The sequence below is a fragment of the Cardiocondyla obscurior genome, linkage group LG02 (assembly GCF_019399895.1).
Source record: "Cardiocondyla obscurior isolate alpha-2009 linkage group LG02, Cobs3.1, whole genome shotgun sequence".
NCBI lineage: Eukaryota > Metazoa > Arthropoda > Insecta > Hymenoptera > Formicidae > Cardiocondyla > Cardiocondyla obscurior.
Window position 1 is genome coordinate 3,824,975 of NC_091865.1, and position 17,571 is coordinate 3,842,545.

Sequence of the window (17,571 nt, forward strand, 5' to 3'; positions counted from 1 at the left end):
AGTAACCAAAGCATATCGAATTGCTGGACAGCCACATTTGAATGGTATTGTACACGAAAATAATAACGCACAACAGTTATTCTTAGCATAGAAAATTTTCCATAAATTTCAAGGAAAACGTTCTACACAGACGAGCACATTCGCATGTTAATATTTCTCTCAGTTTTATATTATAAAAGCTAAAAGTATTCCATAGAACACGAAGCAAAACTTCAATAAATATTTTATTTAGGCATGAGAATTTTATAAAATTTATAATTTGCACGTGCAGATTTTTTTTATTTTTATTTTTTTTTATTTTGCTTACGTTTGTACGTACGTACATAACGTAGTTTAAAGTTCAGATTATATATCACAGTTACATATATTAATGTTAGGTGTGTTGAAAAAAAAAGTTATGGATTTTAATCTCAATACCTATAGTTTCTCAATTTGTATTATAATTTGATAAAGTTACGGAAAGATTAACGTAAAAACTTTTCGTGCGCATGATTATTCGCGTGACAGTGCAGATCGTACAAGTATTAAACACCGTCACGTAAAAGCCGACACTTAATTTTCCCGCAATTATAGCGTATGCGGGTCACCGTGAAACAATTCAGCCGAGAGTCTCACATCGAAAGATTTCAAATAAAAATATTTCAAAGTCAGTTCGGTTAGATGGTGAGGATATAAAATAATAGTTGATCAGCGACGTCAACTTTACGGATCGCGCCCACAGTTGCGGCCACAGTTGCATGTCGAAAGCGTCGGCTGTGCCTTTCGGAGCCGCCGAGAAGCCACGAGTACCGCGAAAAACTTAGTTTTGCGAGAACGATAAATCATCTTGAAATTCGCCGGGGCTGACAGGCATGTAGTTTTACGAGGGCCTGCACGCAAAATGCAAAGCAGTCTCGAACCTGGTGGGCTTGCACCGCAATTAATTAGCGTTTCGTGATAGCCGTGCATGTGCCGAAGCGTTCTCTTTTTTTTTTTTTTTTTCTTTTTTCCCCTCTTTTTTTCTAGCCCCGCTAAAGCTGCTTGCGCGATAAGGTGACGCCATTCGCTGATCCGATTGAACATGTAACACCATTTTAAAGAACATATCGGCACTACCTGAGTGTACAATGTCGACATTACCGAAATTGAAGTTCCTTATAATTCTGCCTTGTCTCGCTATACACGTATAATGTTAATTTAAAATTACTTCTATTATTATCAATTAAATATCGATAATTAACAGTACAGACGTACATTTTTATTATTAATTTATATAAGGAAATACAAGTAATTGACAATAATATAAAAGAATACAGTATTTTATTCAAATACGCGCGCATACATAAGAGTTTAAATCAGTATATTTATAAATTTAAGCAGATTATGAAAATTTATATAATCCACTATACCTTTATACAGTTAAATCGCAAATTATGTATTTACATGTTATTTTATATATTTGCACACATCTCGTTTCTATATTTTTTTTTTTGTAATTAACATTCTTTATTAATAATATATACGAATATGCATTAAATATGCATATATACATAAATTGCAAGAAAAATTATCATCTATTTCAATCAAGAAGTTAAAATCTTATTTACATCTTTTTGTATTTAATATCTAATTCGTGTTACTAACTAAATTTTATTTAAAAAAAAGTTATTAACACAAGTCAATTTTATATCAATTAATATTTCATATTTATGCATTATTAAATGTTATTAAAATTTATAAATAATAGAAAAACAACCGTGAATACAAAATTCGTTTTTTCTGTATTCTGTTTTTTTTTCTTTTTAACTTCAGGCATGTCAATTTAATTTTTTTAATCTTATCAAAAGTAACATTAATTTTTATTTTAACTTGCAATCGTAATTTAATGTTGCGATACGTAATTATAGGAAAAATATTCTGTCGATCAAGATTTCGGTACAAAACCAGTCTTAGGTGGTGGACCGACAGATTTACCGGACATAGGCACTGTAGGGTCTACGCCCATAACAAGTGGTGTTCCTACATTACTTCCACTAGGTGACAAAACAGATAAAGATGGAGAAGGAGTTATTCTCTCAATTGACATTGACTGCTGAGGAAGTTGTGCGTCGGTTTGAATACCTCTAGATCCATATATTTCCTTTAATATCAAAAGCATGGTATCTTCAGATTCCCTGAAAGAAATTAAATTACATCTCAATATATAGCGTAATAAAAAATATTTCTCGTAAGGAATATATACAATATTATTTACCAGTAACAGATGTGGCTTGTAAGAGCAAAAATATATTCATTAATATATTCGAAAGGCGCTTCTTGAAGTACGTAATCTATTCTTCGACCACCGTTAAGTCTTCCTATTTTTAAATCGGCACCATCGTCGTCGTTGTTAGATTGATCCGCTACATTTGGCGGTTTCTGCAATTGCTCTTCGACAACTTTATCGATTTCGCGTTCCAAAATTTGGTTGTCCGGCTTGTGAAACAAGGCTAATTGATAGAACGAATTCCACGTGTGTCTCACCGAGTCAATTAATTTTTGTTTCAAATCCGCCCCGACACGCGCCATCGTTTCTTTTAACTCTGTAACAGTCAAATTTCAATTAATAAGCATATAAATTAATTTAATTATTTGTAAATTATTATTACTGATCATGAGCGTAATTTAGAAATCAAACAATTTTTGCTTGCACACCTAAATGCATTCTCTTCCTGCCTTTATGGTGTGGTATGAGCATTGGTCGGTAATTACACGCTTCAGGATTGATTAAGGATTCCACTCGATAAGCTACCGGATCAAACGGGTGAAAGATATTAAAGAAAGCCGGGCAAGTAGGCAACGTGAAATTTTCTCCAAGAGTGTCGATGCCTCGGACCGTTACGAACATGCCAATCGGGCTACCGAGAGCAAAGAAGGCACACGGGTTAAAATTTAGTTGCGGATAATTTATATAAGGCTGGCCTGTTCCCGCAGCCCCCATTACGTAGCTAATTCTTCTACTAAGGTGCTTCTTAATAATGGCCGCGGGCATTGGCTTAATGGTTGCAATACTGTCATCCTCCTGCAATTGCAATAAACATTTTTTTATTTAAATAATAAAAATCTTAGAGTTAAATTAATTATTATATATCATATTAATAATATTAAATTAATAACATAATTAATTAATTATTATATATTATAAAATTAATTAATAAATTATCTAATTTATTTTTCGCACTTATATTTCTTTATATCGTTACTCACTTCGTCAATGATCTCGTTTTCGTCATCTTTCGCGGGCTTTTGATGGCACAGTAGATCAAACATAATTAAACTGCCCAAAGAATGACCACCTAAATATACTCCTCCACCAAACGTGGGATTTCTTTCTTTGAATAGCGCGTACAATCTGTTCATCTCGTTTCCGACTGTTTGCATGATAGTTTGACAGTATATCGGACTAGTATAGAAGAGTACGTCCAATAAAGTATCGTTAGTAAAATGTCGCAACTTCGGAATACTCTCTAACGTAATAGCTTGCAGTTGCTTATCAATTCCTGTGTCAGTATGAAGCGTCGTATGCCAAGAAATTGGTAAAACTTCTATTCTATTTACAATTCCTTGTTCGCTCGCTGTGCGATAATGTGACTGCACCAGTTGATATGATATACTTCGAAATTCGCTAACTGTCATAAAACATTGGCATAATTATTAATATCATTAAACACATATACGATTAGAGATTTTTTAGAAACGATTACTATCACTAATTTATTACAATTAATGTCATACTTTTTATAACTTACCAACTTCTTCTACGGTGCGGAACTTTAAATCGCAAACACTTCCGATACCATGAACGAGAAATAGAAGATGATCCACTTTCTCAGGTTCACCCTCGTCTATATTAAATTCATCGACTCCTCTTTTAACAACTTTCGGTTTACTTGCAGAACCCTGTAAATATGTACTGTCCTCTGAAGCCTGTAGAAATTAGGATTTGCGATATAAAACAGAACCATGCGTGCAGTGTAAAAAATATAAATAAATAAGAACTCGATTGCAGTTTTTGAATAATTAAAGTGATTTATAAAGAATTAAATATTTCAAATTAACAGCAATAATGCTTTGTAAAATAAATAAAAACAGCACTAATAAAGTGTTAATAATATTGAGTATGCGATAATAATATGTGATATTTTTAATTACAATTTGCAACATATATAATATTATATAAATCAAAAGCTGTATACACATGTAAGCTATGAATGCAACAATTTTAAATAATTAATTTTGACTAAAAAAGCAGCCAATTATAATATACCATACAATATTCAAATAATATTTAAACAATTGCCATTATTATAACACATCAACTTACAGCGTTATTTCCCCAAGATCCTGTCACATCGGGAGAAGCCGGTTGTGAATAATGAGCTTGCACTGTAGCGTTATGAAAAACAATATATTCTCCATTATTTAGTTCAACTTTTCGATTCCATATATTCGACTGACACGCCAGTTTGTATTCGTCCTCAAGTTTCGCAGCGATGTTTTCGCTATATGGAGCATATCTTGCTTCAGCTGTTCCTTTAAAAAACCAAGAACATCGTCTGACTTCATTCGATGTTCCAGTCCAGTAAACGGGTGCTCTTTCTCGACGTAAAATATCGACATCGTAACGACCGCCATCAGTAGCCACTATGGTTTCAGGTGAAATATCGCTCGAATTGTGAGCTTCTTCCAATTTTAAGCTGTCCTGCATAGAGAACGGCAGCCATAACGTTTTGCTCTCCACCTCTTTACGATAAAACCAATGGTGGTACACCGGTCTGTACTGCATTCGTTTGTCGGAAGATCCAGAGGCCTGAAAAATATTATTATTTTTTATATAATTCTATATACAAATATTAAATATATTTTAATATTAAATATTAAATATTAAATATATTCTATATATAAATATGACACTGTTATATTTTGAGTCATTTAGAATAACATATATTTCTAGTAAATTAATTTTATAAAAATTTATAAGACAAGCTTTTCCTAATTTAATTAATAAATTAAAGCTATACGTATAACATGTGCTCTTACCCAATTTTGAAAACTTAGTGGCACGGTGTCGGGGGTGGTACGATTAGTATTTGGCGAATTAACTGACATTTGAACAGGATTGAGAGTAGCTGATCCAGTCGGTTCAGGTACTGATGTTGCTATCGAAATAGTAGGCGTGGGATATGCGATATTATTTTCGGGAATAGCGTAAGGCTGTTGCAGCCCGCTAGTATTCTCGTAAAACGGCGAATTTTGATATAATTGCTGTTGAGAGGGACGTTGCTCATACGTATGTTGAAAAGTCGATTGTGTAGGCAATTTATTTGCAAACTGAGTCGGATTATAAAATATCGGCGCCGATTGTTGTATGGGAGCAGTGTATACCGATTGATTAGATACTGGCTGGGTAGGCGCAACGTTTAACGTTTGAGAATGAGAGGATTGCTCAACGTTCCAAAACGGTACGTGAGAAACCGAAGAATCAGTTGTTTTAGAATTAAGTGCAAAATAATTTTCTTCAGGCTGTTGATTATTTATATTGCTAACTGGTTGTCCGAAAAGATTTATATTTTTTTCTTGAGAAAAACTCGTGACTTGATTCGGTTTCGGGGGATCGAAAAATGTATTTACCGACTGCTCCGTTGATTTTGGTAAATTGTAAAAATTGGCAGGGGAGGAATCTGTTCGCGGAGGTTCGGCAGGCGATACGTAGTTCAAGCTTGACTTTTGTTCCGCCGATTTATCAGTGAAAAAACTGGAATTTGGTGCAGATATCGGTTGCACGTGATAATGCTGTTGAAGCGGATATACGTTTGACTTAACCGTTTGCAAATCCGATGTAGTACTGTTATCAGTAGTGTGTATTTCCGGACGTATCACTGATTGCGCCGTTGGCTCTTGCCCAAGAAACACGTCACTCCATGTGTCACTTCCAGGCTGAGCGGCTTTCTCTTGTACATCATTCAACTTTGCTTCATGTGGTTTATCGATTATCTCATTTGTAGCCTTTAGCGCATCGTTTTGCGATTCGAAAGATTTCGCTAATTCGGTAGTAACGCTCGATGTAATTTCGTCAATTTCCGAGGAAGCCTTGGAGGGTGCTGTGCAAGATGAATTTTCTTGCTGCTCCGCGAGTAAATGCTCTAATTTTTCTGTTACCTTGGCTGCCGATATTGGCGCAAATGTGGCCTCGGTTTCTCCGGACGTTAATGCCGGTTTGTACGCCGAATCTGTAGTCGTTTCTAATGGTGTATTCGAAAAACCGCTCTTCGAAGATTCCGGGGGCGAATTCAGATTAGAATTTTTAAGCACATTTACTTCTTTGTCGAAATTATATGTCGATGGTATATTTTGATTGACGTAAGGAGTGAAGCCGGGAAACGAAACGTTCGCCGGAGTATTTTGTGGAGTTGCTGGCTCCAATACACGCGCAGGTATCGGTTTAGACGATGAAGCAAATTGCGCAGACACAGAGGAACTCTCGAAAAATTGATTCTGGTTCGTAGACGTTACAGACGAATTGTTGTATGACGTTCCTGCTGTAACTGGACTGGATCGAAATGAGTTTTGGAGAGAACTATTTCGCGATAACTGTTCAGACGTTGGAAGTTTCGGCTCGGGTATAGAACTTGTCTGCTGTACATTAAAGTTGTTGCTTTGCGTCAATCCTTCCGATTCATATGGATTTAAAATAGTCGGTGGCGCGGAGGCATTTTGTGTTGGCAAAAATGACTGCAATGTTGGATTCGGATATGGCTTTGCGTTATTAGATGTCAGATCAGGCGGCGGTGCATATTTCAAGCGTCGTTGATTACCAAGTCGATAGGAAACGGGCGCTTTAACAAGAAATAATTATCTTTAATTAATTAAAATTTTTTTTTAATAAAATATTAATATTTATTAAAGTATAATCTTATAAATATTTAGTTGTAATTTGTTCTTACTATAGCCAGGTTGAGATACACTGGGTGGGGCTGCTGCTGCAGGCTGAGAAGGGTTGGGTACAGCGCCGGTGGGACCGTAAGCAGCAAATCCTGACAAGTTTGTACTTCGAGAATCTTGAGGATTAATTGCTAAGAATCCTGGTATTTCCGACTGAGAACCATGGTACCCTTGCGGCGTTATATAAGGATTAGGCTCGTGCGTCGTTCCGCTGGTATTCTCGGGTGTCTGATTTATTTGCGGTCCTGAGAAATCAGATTTATTCGATGACAACGACAGGTTCGGCAAGGAAGAGAGAATTGACGTAAGATATCCTGATTTGCCAGGCTGATTCGTTGTGTCTTTATTTTCCTTGGATTGAAAAGATGTATTCGTGAGAGAATCCTCGTTTGTCCTTGATGAGATTTGAGACTGGGCATTGATCGGATCTTGTCCTATGAAATTGTCGAGCTCAGGATCTAAAAAAAAAAAAGATGATTAATTTAATTTAATTTAAAAATGTCAAATAATATTTTATAATTAAAGCAAGAGATAAGTTCAATCTTTAACTTGTCTTAGTATATCTATGTAATAAATTTTAAGTAATCAGATGTAATACGTTGACAAAATTTTCCTTTTCCGACTGAATTCTCTAACACGTTATTCACGAACTGTCAATATTGAACAGGATGCAATGAACGTAAGACCAATGACGAAGATAATGCGAACCAACGAGAATTATTCTTACTCTTTTATATAGTTGATTATGAGTATCCCAATGGACTTTGATTTACCAACGTTTTTGTGATGATTCACGTTTTATTTATGAATTTATCCATATGCACATATATAATGTGCCAAAATCGTAATTACTAATAATAACATCTGTTTATTAAATTAAAAAATTTATATTAATATTATATGAATATTTTACATACTTGCATTATTAAATATTCGTGCACTCGTTGGTCATTAGATATTACGAGAATAAAATGGTTTACGTATTAATAAAAATGTTTTTGTGGTCGTATATATTAGTTTATAGAAAGAATAATGCAACAAATGCTTCACTCGAAGTACAATCAAAATTAATATCAATGCAATGGTCATAGAATTTATAATACAGTTTCTCAAAATATCGCGTACCCAAGTTTGCTCATAACGAGAAACTTATGATTGTGCAACGACGTACGTTAACGCCCAGATTTACTTTTGCGTTCACGTTATCGTCAATGTAACTGAAGACGCGTTACCCCTTTGTAAACTTACGCGAACGAAACTTTATAAGTATGCCGGTCATTTTTGTGTTGAGTCTTTCGTTCGACGTTTTCCTAGTAGAGACGCAATATGAAGTTACGTGTGTTCCGAATTTTTGTGACGTGCTATTTGACTTGCATTCTATGCAGAAATGCTACCGCTGAATCAATCGCTAAAGTTTCTCGGTCGAGTAACAATACTTTCCAATCAGATGTGAGAATGTTCGGAATAGATAGCGCGCGAATTAAGCGATCAACCGAGATAGAAACAAGATCAACTGGAATTATTTTAAAAAATGATTTGATTCAGCCGAAAACTCTACAAGAATCTCCGTTTGCAAAAAATCAAACGACGGAAGCGAAAAACTTAAACAGTTTAAAAGAAGCGAAGTGTTCTAGGTTTGTTATTAATTTACGCAATAATAAAAATTATTATAAAAGTAATACTATACGAGTCGTCAAAACAAGCTTTATACAATTTTTTAAATTTTAATATAAATTATTTTGACTTACATTTAATACGTAAACGGCATGCAAAAGAATTTTTATTGAAAATTACATTTAAAAAATTATATTTCTACAAAGCAGACAAAAATGAAAAATATTTTTGTTAATAGGTATTGTGTACAACGATTGAAAACTAGCAAAGATGTAGAAAACGTTAATCTCGTTTTGTTATTCAACGATCGGAACAAAGGAGGTAATAATTTTAACATAGCGTGAGTAATATGGTTTAACGTAAATGAACTTTCTGTAAGTTATCACAATTATTGACATGGTTTATCTTGTTCGATTAAATGACGTACGTGAATTATACAAATTGCGCTGAAATTGCCAATTGTTAATTTCTAAAAACACATTCTAGTAATTATTGAGAAGTAATTTAATAGTATTTACATATATATGTTAAAACTATAAATAATATGACGTGGGTAGATAACGATATAATTATAAATACATTTTATATTGATTTAAATCAGCTTTAGATAATATATTATTTTTTATGATATTTTAGATAATTTGCCCTTGCTAGAAAATAATCCAAACTTAAAGATATTAAAATATCTACCTGTCAATTATAAAAATTTAACAGTGTTAGACTACTGCACAGTAAGTTATTTAGTAATAATGATAAATATTGACAAATATTATTACGTATTTATCATTTGTAGATGTATCTTAATTTACATTGCGATCATATAAACGTGGAAAAAAATTTAATTGCGGAGAATAATGAATTTCATATAAATGCAAAATTTAATCGACAAAATACCAAGATATTAAAAAATTATCCTTCAAATATTATTCCAGTATTCACAGTAAGTTCAAAATTAATTTCAACATAAAAAAGAATTTTTTAAATAATAATTTAGTACTTGTACTTATTTTAGAAAAAAATAACACATAAAACTAATTTAAATGGATATACTGAAACTCATTTTCAAACTGAGGCTAATGTAACTGGAATTGTAATTAACATTTTGGGAAATCTTACGCGTGCAGTTTTGATAATACCTACAAGTGAGTAATTCTCTAATAATTTTTAGAAACGAAGAAATTACATCACACTAGTTCTCATTTATACGTGTATTATTTTATTTTTGTTGATAGATAAATTCGATCATGTATATAAGATTACTGTCGTTACACACGGTTTCATTTAACCTCTATATTCCAAGGCCAATATCGATCGGGCGGTTGTTTCTTTCATATTCATTGCCACGTACTAAATAAATATCACACAAAAACTAGTTTTTGCAGTTATTCATTGACTATCTTATGAAGTTTTTCTAGTTATAATTATCTAATACACGATATGCCTTACATAAAATACGTCACACGCACAACTTATTAGTGGACTTATAACAATGCAGAAAAATAGACCGTTATATTAACAAATGCGATATTTTTATTGGCAATGAATTGGTCTTACCATTTTAATTAATAGTACATTTAATTTGAGAGTTATTTTCACTTTCAATGCACTTTAACAGACAGAATGGTAGAAATGCCAGGAATAGTAATGTCATTGACAAGTACACACAACACGAAAGGGGTGGCTGTCGGCGCACGCAGCCTTTGGGGTAGATGGTGCTTGAAGCTAACAGGGGTGGAAAATTCAAACTACAACTTTGACGTGATAGCTTATTATGGGAAAAATAAGAAAGATAATACAAAGATTAATATGATCGACCCTACCTTTACGAGTGGTAAGTGGAATTGCAACGTACCGTATTAATATACGGCGATTTATCAATTCATGAAACGATTAATACTTATTTTTAACTCAATAAAAACTCTTATAAAAAGATATTTGTAAAAAAAAGAAAAAAAAATGGGAAAATTTATTTTTACGTTGCACAAAAGCCACGTTTTTAACATATATATGTAAATTGCTGCACAAATATTTTATGATGATTTAAAAAAGTCATCGTATATGTCTATGTACGCGTAAATGCTGATTTATTAATTATAAACTGTTTTATATGCTGTAACTGTTTTACGTATCGAGGTCATATTATTTTATTTTATTACGTTTTTAATCAATAAAATTAAGTAGACATAACTCTCAACGATATAGTTTTTTTTCGTAACAAAAACGAAGAAATATCACTCACTTTGATTTACACGCGAATAAATCGTGATTTAACAATCGGCAAAACGTGTGAGTTTGCATCGGCGCACTCTCGCGCAACTTCCAACTTCCTTTTAACACGGCAGCCATCTGACAACTGCCAACCCGTTAGTTTCTGGCTGGCAGATACGCGAGATTGTGTAATTCATTCGTTGCTCTTTGGTCTGATCTCTCTCTCTCTCTCTCCTTTTCTCTTTCTTTCTCTTTCTTATTTTTCCGAGATTTACATCTGACGCACATCGGCACAAGACGTATAAAAAGTACTTAAATTAATAAAGAGAACGTGATTAGTTTTTTAGCCTAATCTTTATAATGTAAGTGATTAAAAACAAAGCTAAAGTTATTTTTGATAGTAAAAAAATAATTTTTTGCTAGAGTAGAAATTTATACTCTACTTTAACGACGATTAAAATACGCGTAACAACGCCAATGCTATTATTATCCGTAATTCTATTTTTAATCGGTCCACCAAATACTATCTTTCTTATCTTATTTATTTCAATAAAATTAATTGATAGTTTTTAAATTAGTTTGATTATTAATTTTAAACTTTATTGTTTTCTTTAGAAATTAATAAAAAAGAGACTGTGCATGAGATAGTAAGTAAAAAGCGTATCAGACGAAACAAAGCATCGTCTGTAACTGACAAAACTATAAATAAACTCGAAAGCATGAAGCACGTAAGTTAAATAAAATTTATTAACTACATATTCTGCAGCATGCAGTTATAATTAGACATATATGTTTTTTACGTAATTAATAAAACTATGTATTTTATAGGAAACTCGTAAGAATATTATTAATAACAGCACCGATCTTTTTAAACGTGAATTTGTATTTAAGAGATCAGCAGATAATTTTTCTGATACGTCATTCTACTCGCGTAAATCTGCTACAGCAATTGATAAAAATATTATTAATTTTTTTATACATAATAATTCCTTAATGAGTTACGGAGCATTTAGAATTTTACCGAATACATCCAACATTTTTAAGGTATTTAACAAAAAAAAAAAAGTTATCTTAAATCACATAAATTATTAAAACACATACGTTTTCTTAATTGTCCATTTAATATTTTTTATTAAATTTTTATTAACCATAAAAAATAATTATAATTATTAACAGATAGGCAAGACATAAAAAATATCTAATAATATAATATAGAACAAATTTTGTATCATGCAGGAAGAGAAAATTCAAGCTCGATCATCGGAAGTCACGTCGTTAAATGAAAATAATGTTGATGTAAAATTGGAATCGTCTGTTAGTGATTTTGTACCAATGCAGATAGCGGAGAGTGATCAGAGTCAAAGACTTTCAACACAAATTAATGAGGAACCTTTCGAAAAGAGAAAGGTATTACTAGAATTAAATCCTAATAGTAAATTGATTGCCGCGCCAGGAACAAGACACAGAGTGATTTTTGATGCAACAAATAATTGCGTTCTTCCGGTTAGATATGCAATTCAAGCAAGAAGCTCACCATTTAGAATTATTAATATTCAACCAATATAGTAAGTAAATTACTTTGACGCTAAAACTAAGTAAAAAATAATTTTCTGAAATTAAAAAGAAAATTATATAAAATTTATAAAGCAATACTAGGTGATAAATATTTATTTAATATTTATAGAAAACATTTATTTTTAATTTAAAAATGAAATAATAATATTAATCTTACGTCTCAATTTTTTTTTTTTTTAATAATTTATACGTGTTTTTATAAATTTATATCGAGCAGCATGTGGCTGTATCCAGGACAGACAGATCAAGTAGCTGTAGATATTCTTATACCATCGGCTAGCCAAGATACTGTCAATACTCTTACAGTAAATATTGTTGGTACAGAAATATCGGAGAAAACAGTGCAAGTTTTCGTTCAGAATACATTGAACAAGGTACACAGAAAGTCTTTAAAATTAAAAAATAATAATTAGCAAAACAATACAATATAACAGAATAATATAAAAATAATTATATGTATTGCAATGTTTCAATTTGAACATTAATAGATTTTCTAATTTTTTTATCACTCAAGTGCAGATAGATTTTATATCATCTGTGATTTTTATTTTTATTCAGAAAGTTGACAATGTAAAGCCAACAATTGAATATTGGTTCAATAATAACTGTGCTGGCAAGCTGGACAAAGATCGCTGTGATAAAACGGTTTGGAGCGTTGATATCACTGTCCAAGATTATGACTCAGGTAATAAATTACGTAACAGGGCGAACAAATAAATAATAATTATAGTAACGAAATCTTTTAGGTAATTAGGTAATTAAATCACTCGGTATCTCTGTGCAGGTTTAAAAAGTGTGGTGGCAATACCAAATAGAATATATCCGGTTACTAAGTACATCAGTGGCACCAAAGATCGTGTAACATTTTATTATTGGTCGACATGCTGCACAACAACGGCTACAATTACAGCGATAGACATAGCTGAAAATCAGTACACTCGCACTATTGATGTAAATGTATGGGATAATCTGTCGCAGGGGGAAATAGCAGCTATCGTACTTGGTGTATTACTTCTTCTTTTTCTTTTAATACTACTCGTTATCGCAATAGTTTATTGCGTTCGTAAAAGAAACAGTCACGATTTACCCTACACACAAAGGTACGGTTCTAGGCAGCCTGCTCGATCCGAAAGAACGAGCTTCTAACGATACTAACATCAACTATAACTTTATTATCGTAATCAGCCCAATAGCCATTACAAAAAACTATAAATGCAACTGCCGAAAATATTATTCATACCGTGTACATAAATAAAGTATTTAATTAATTTCTATGTAAAATTAAATTAATATTGCAAGTATTGTAGAATGATATGTGTAGCTGATCTATATACATCCACATATGCAAACAAGAACACGAAACTAAAGCCTTGTCACTTCCTTAATATTCAATCGAATCCTTTTTAATTAATTAAGATTTTTTTTTACGAGAGACACGTACTTGTTTGAGGGATTTTTCACTGAATATATATTTTGCAAGTCTTAGAAATTTATTTAAGCAGGTAGATTTAAATGAACTCTCATAGCTCGACGTTTGTCTTTTACAATTTAATTCTAGATAGATTAATGCACAGAAATAGCATGCACGAAGAAATGACATCTTACATGACGTTCCTTGTATCATTATGACTTCTGTGCATATGTTCGTGTGAATCTGAAAATGATTTAGGTTGGCCTAGAAGATGATGAATGTCCCATACTAAATTCAGAGATTCTTGTCACACAGTCTCTTTTTCTGTAATGCCGACAGAGTAAAAGATGACCGAGTAACAGATGTTAGCTCACGAGTGAATTCTAGTCGAGCACAGAAACGCGATGCTAAGGGAGTCGAGCACGTCTAAGCGGAGTAAACGGAGTAAGAGGCCGCACTCACGCGAAACTTATTTCGGAATCGATTATTAACCACTTCTCTGTGTCGTCAGATAGCACATATACACAATTCACAGATTTATCGAGCCCCACCCATGACTTTTACTTAAACTCACCGTCTCGGAGCACGGCTGGAGTTGCTGGCGTAACTGGTACCAACAATGTGTTCTCCGCGTAATTCTCGAAAGGAAAGCCCGGACCAGCGGCGGACAACAACGGGTTTTTTACTTTACGCGATGAGCCATTCATGTTCTCTGCGATATCAAAATTACACTGCTTGCTATAGCACTGACATTTGAGGATGTTTTCCCTTCACCAAAAAAAAAAAGATAATCACTATATTTCCGAATTTCCCTTTAAAATAATATTGCACAATTTTACCGTCCACGTAGGCACGTGTGCTTCTTGCAGCAATTTGACACGTTGAGAACGTTGTTCCTGCTCCGTGGCATTACAGAACGTAACTTTCTTGCAACTTCAGCGATTTAGGAAATTTTGTAAGTCTCCAATTTTACATTGGTATTACTTGAATATGTGTCGAAGATGGCACTAAAATCTGCCGTACTATATATCAATTTATAAATAATTATAAAAAATATAAATTAATATTAATATAAACGTGAATGTTAAATAATACTGCGCAACATAAATTTTTGAAAATAAATTTTTATTTTTTTTAGAAATAATTTTTTAGCAAGCAATAAAGCGAGACAAATTTTTTTAATTAACTTTGTGCAGCATACGACAGTCCTGTTACGTGCCATTAATTATTTTCTATTATCATGGTTGTGTAATATCAAAAAGAAATCTGAAAAGTTTTTTATAGGATTATTCAATCTTCTGTACACTACCGCCCTCAATATTCACTTTAATATTTGGTACTAAATAGCTACGTGATATTTCAGAAATTATCGATTAAATCATATCTCGATGCATTCCTGTATTATATGCACCTTATACGTATACATTGTAAGGTTTTTTTAATTTGAGAGATATTGTATATAGAAAAATTAAATTATTCTTTAAATACATATTATAATATTACAATTACAATATTTAAGAGTATTTACACCGAATAATTACATTAAATCCTGATTAAATTAAACTTTGCATTTTTTTTTTTTTTTTTTAGTTAGAAAAATATTTTGTAATGTACATTTAAACATGAGTTTAGCAACCTCTGATATTCAGAGTTTCTGTTTTCTCATCAGCCGGTTTAGATGGAAATTGCAGTCAAACCAAAATTAAACTTTAGTAATATAATATACGTATGTATATTTTATTAATAATAGTAACTATTTATTAAAAGCACCATTGATTTTAATTGTTTTACTAATAAGCATAAAATTAAATATCTATGTATATTCAATTTTTAAAAGTAATAGTAATTTTAATATATTTAAATAATTCTTTTTATAAAAATTTTTTACTTGTTATTATTTATTGGATATCTGTAAAAATATTACATCTCGGAAAAAGTCTAGTATAAAGATAATTCGCAATTGCGTTTAGATTGTACATATCCTTATTACTCAAGAATTATTTTAATCAACGTGCTTTGACTTTCGTAGGCTTATGTTGCAAAAGATTAAATACTGGAATCCGATTTTCGATTTAATCCTTTTTGGCAAGAGCTTACTCAAAGATGAGGGTATTAAAACTTCAAAGCGCGACGTAATTAGCAGCATGTGATACAAATACTATAGATTGCCTGTCTCTTATATGCCAAACGAAGTTTTAACCCTTTATGCACACTTGCTATTTTCAACGATCTAAGTCTGTTAACAGGTTAATCCTTAATTTTTAAAAATAATTCCTAAAAATAATATCTTTTAAATATATTTATAAAAACTATTTTTATTTTATTTAATTTTTAAATTTACACAATATTTAATTTTAATATTTATAATTAAAAAAAAAAAAAAGAACTCAAAGAACGTATTTTCAACGCTACTATTTTTAATAGACGCGGACACAAGTTATGCTCCGATAATAAAATTACGTCACGCATCAGCGAAAAAATAATATTCTTTGACCCCATGTCGTTAGTCGCAGATGACATCTCTAAATATTGCTCGGTCGTGCATCCTTGTCCGCTAATCTATCTAATCTGCCCCAAAATGAAATAGTTGCGATTCTTTCGACGGCACCCTTTAGATGCATGTTAGTGGGAGAAAACACTTGACCCGACTACGAAGGGTGGCCTCTGAAGTGGTTTACAACAGGGGGATTATATTTGGGACAAAGTGATTGTCAGGGTACAATCATCGTGTCTCTAACTGGTCGTGTTAGCATGTCTCTTGAACCTTAAAAATATATATTTCTTTAAACTCTTATTCGCATTTTTAAAATCAAATTTTGTTTCAGAAGTATTAATTTTTATTATAAATATTAACAATGACGCGTAAATAAGTTTATAAAATTATAAAATATTATTTATATCAATTTTTTTTTTAAACAAAATCTATCCTACAAGATTTGTGGAAAAAAAAAATTTTGCAGTGATAAACAATTTTACTATATTGTATAATAATCACGAAGGTACACCTTTCTTTTTATTTCGCAAAGTATTCGCTTCATAAGTCTCTAAATTCTATAAAATTCTTCGAGGAACGTATAAATCTGAAAATATCAGATATTACATAAATACATAGATATGTGTGTGCAACGATGTTTCACGAATATATCACATGCCTGCGCGAACAATACAAGTCGCAACGTTTCTCCCTCTTTTCGCTTTTTTGACTCACCTACGCATCTCCACGCCCCTTCACGTTCCTCTGGGTATCCAGGCAGAATGAGGGCGGCGTAGAAAGCAACGGGGATAGGGTGCTGACTTTTATTACTCCGTCTGATGTTATGAATGCGACCTGTACGCAACCCCTCGAGCGTACGTTTCCCTTCCGTCGTACGTCCTGCATAGCGGTTATGCTTTTTACGGGATGTATATTCGCGGTCATGATTAGTGACAGCTACGAACGCGCATGCACAATCCCCATTTAGTCAAATACCAAACATCTTCAAATCTCGACTGTTTGCCGCAGCAATATGCAAGCTGCTTATTCATGAATTATTATTACACATTATTAAATCTGTAGTACAATAATATACGATTAATGTCTAAAGAAAAATTTTCTTTAAGTTTAAAATAATTTTTTTATAAATTGCTATGTTGCATTTTATGGTAATTAATGTAGACTTTCAACTTCCTCAAACATTTAACACTTTACTTTTCTAATATTAATATTATTTAATTCTTTGTTATAATTTTATGGTGCCATGAGATAAAAATTAAAAAATGATGTAAAACCAATTTTGTTGCAATATTTTACGTAGAACAATGTA

At 32.2% G+C, this 17,571-nt stretch overlaps 3 protein-coding genes across 5 annotated transcripts in view; 2 read left to right on the forward strand and 1 right to left on the reverse strand.

Annotated features, from left to right (window-relative positions):
* The window catches only part of Stac (C2 and C2B_Munc13-like domain-containing protein staccato), a 102,344-nt gene that overhangs the window by 44,481 nt on the left and 40,292 nt on the right, over positions 1-17,571 (forward strand). The window lies entirely within an intron of this gene.
* On the reverse strand, positions 1,283-14,704 carry LOC139113424 (SEC23-interacting protein). 3 transcript variants are annotated; one of them, XM_070674594.1, is made up of 10 exons: positions 14,608-14,704; positions 14,343-14,536; positions 6,963-7,418; positions 5,059-6,854; positions 4,343-4,828; positions 3,768-3,918; positions 3,226-3,647; positions 2,674-3,040; positions 2,234-2,561; positions 1,283-2,153 (listed from the first exon to the last, which is right to left on the reverse strand). In XM_070674594.1, exons 1-10 carry the CDS (start codon positions 14,676-14,678, stop codon positions 1,904-1,906), a joined length of 4,521 nt encoding a protein of 1,506 aa, XP_070530695.1. In that variant the 5' UTR covers positions 14,679-14,704; the 3' UTR covers positions 1,283-1,903. The 3 variants fall into 3 exon arrangements, with proteins under 3 accessions (XP_070530695.1, XP_070530694.1, XP_070530696.1); XM_070674593.1 differs by having other exon boundaries at positions 3,768-3,945; XM_070674595.1 differs by lacking the exons at positions 14,343-14,536; positions 14,608-14,704 and adding an exon at positions 13,963-14,336 and having other exon boundaries at positions 3,768-3,945.
* LOC139113427 (uncharacterized) lies at positions 8,015-13,889 on the forward strand. The gene is made up of 12 exons (XM_070674606.1): positions 8,015-8,594; positions 8,813-8,895; positions 9,211-9,305; positions 9,368-9,514; positions 9,587-9,716; positions 10,190-10,405; positions 11,398-11,510; positions 11,611-11,826; positions 12,019-12,347; positions 12,575-12,731; positions 12,916-13,042; positions 13,142-13,889. The coding sequence occupies exons 1-12, from the start codon at positions 8,287-8,289 to the stop codon at positions 13,501-13,503; spliced, it is 2,283 nt and encodes a 760-aa protein (XP_070530707.1). The 5' UTR covers positions 8,015-8,286; the 3' UTR covers positions 13,504-13,889.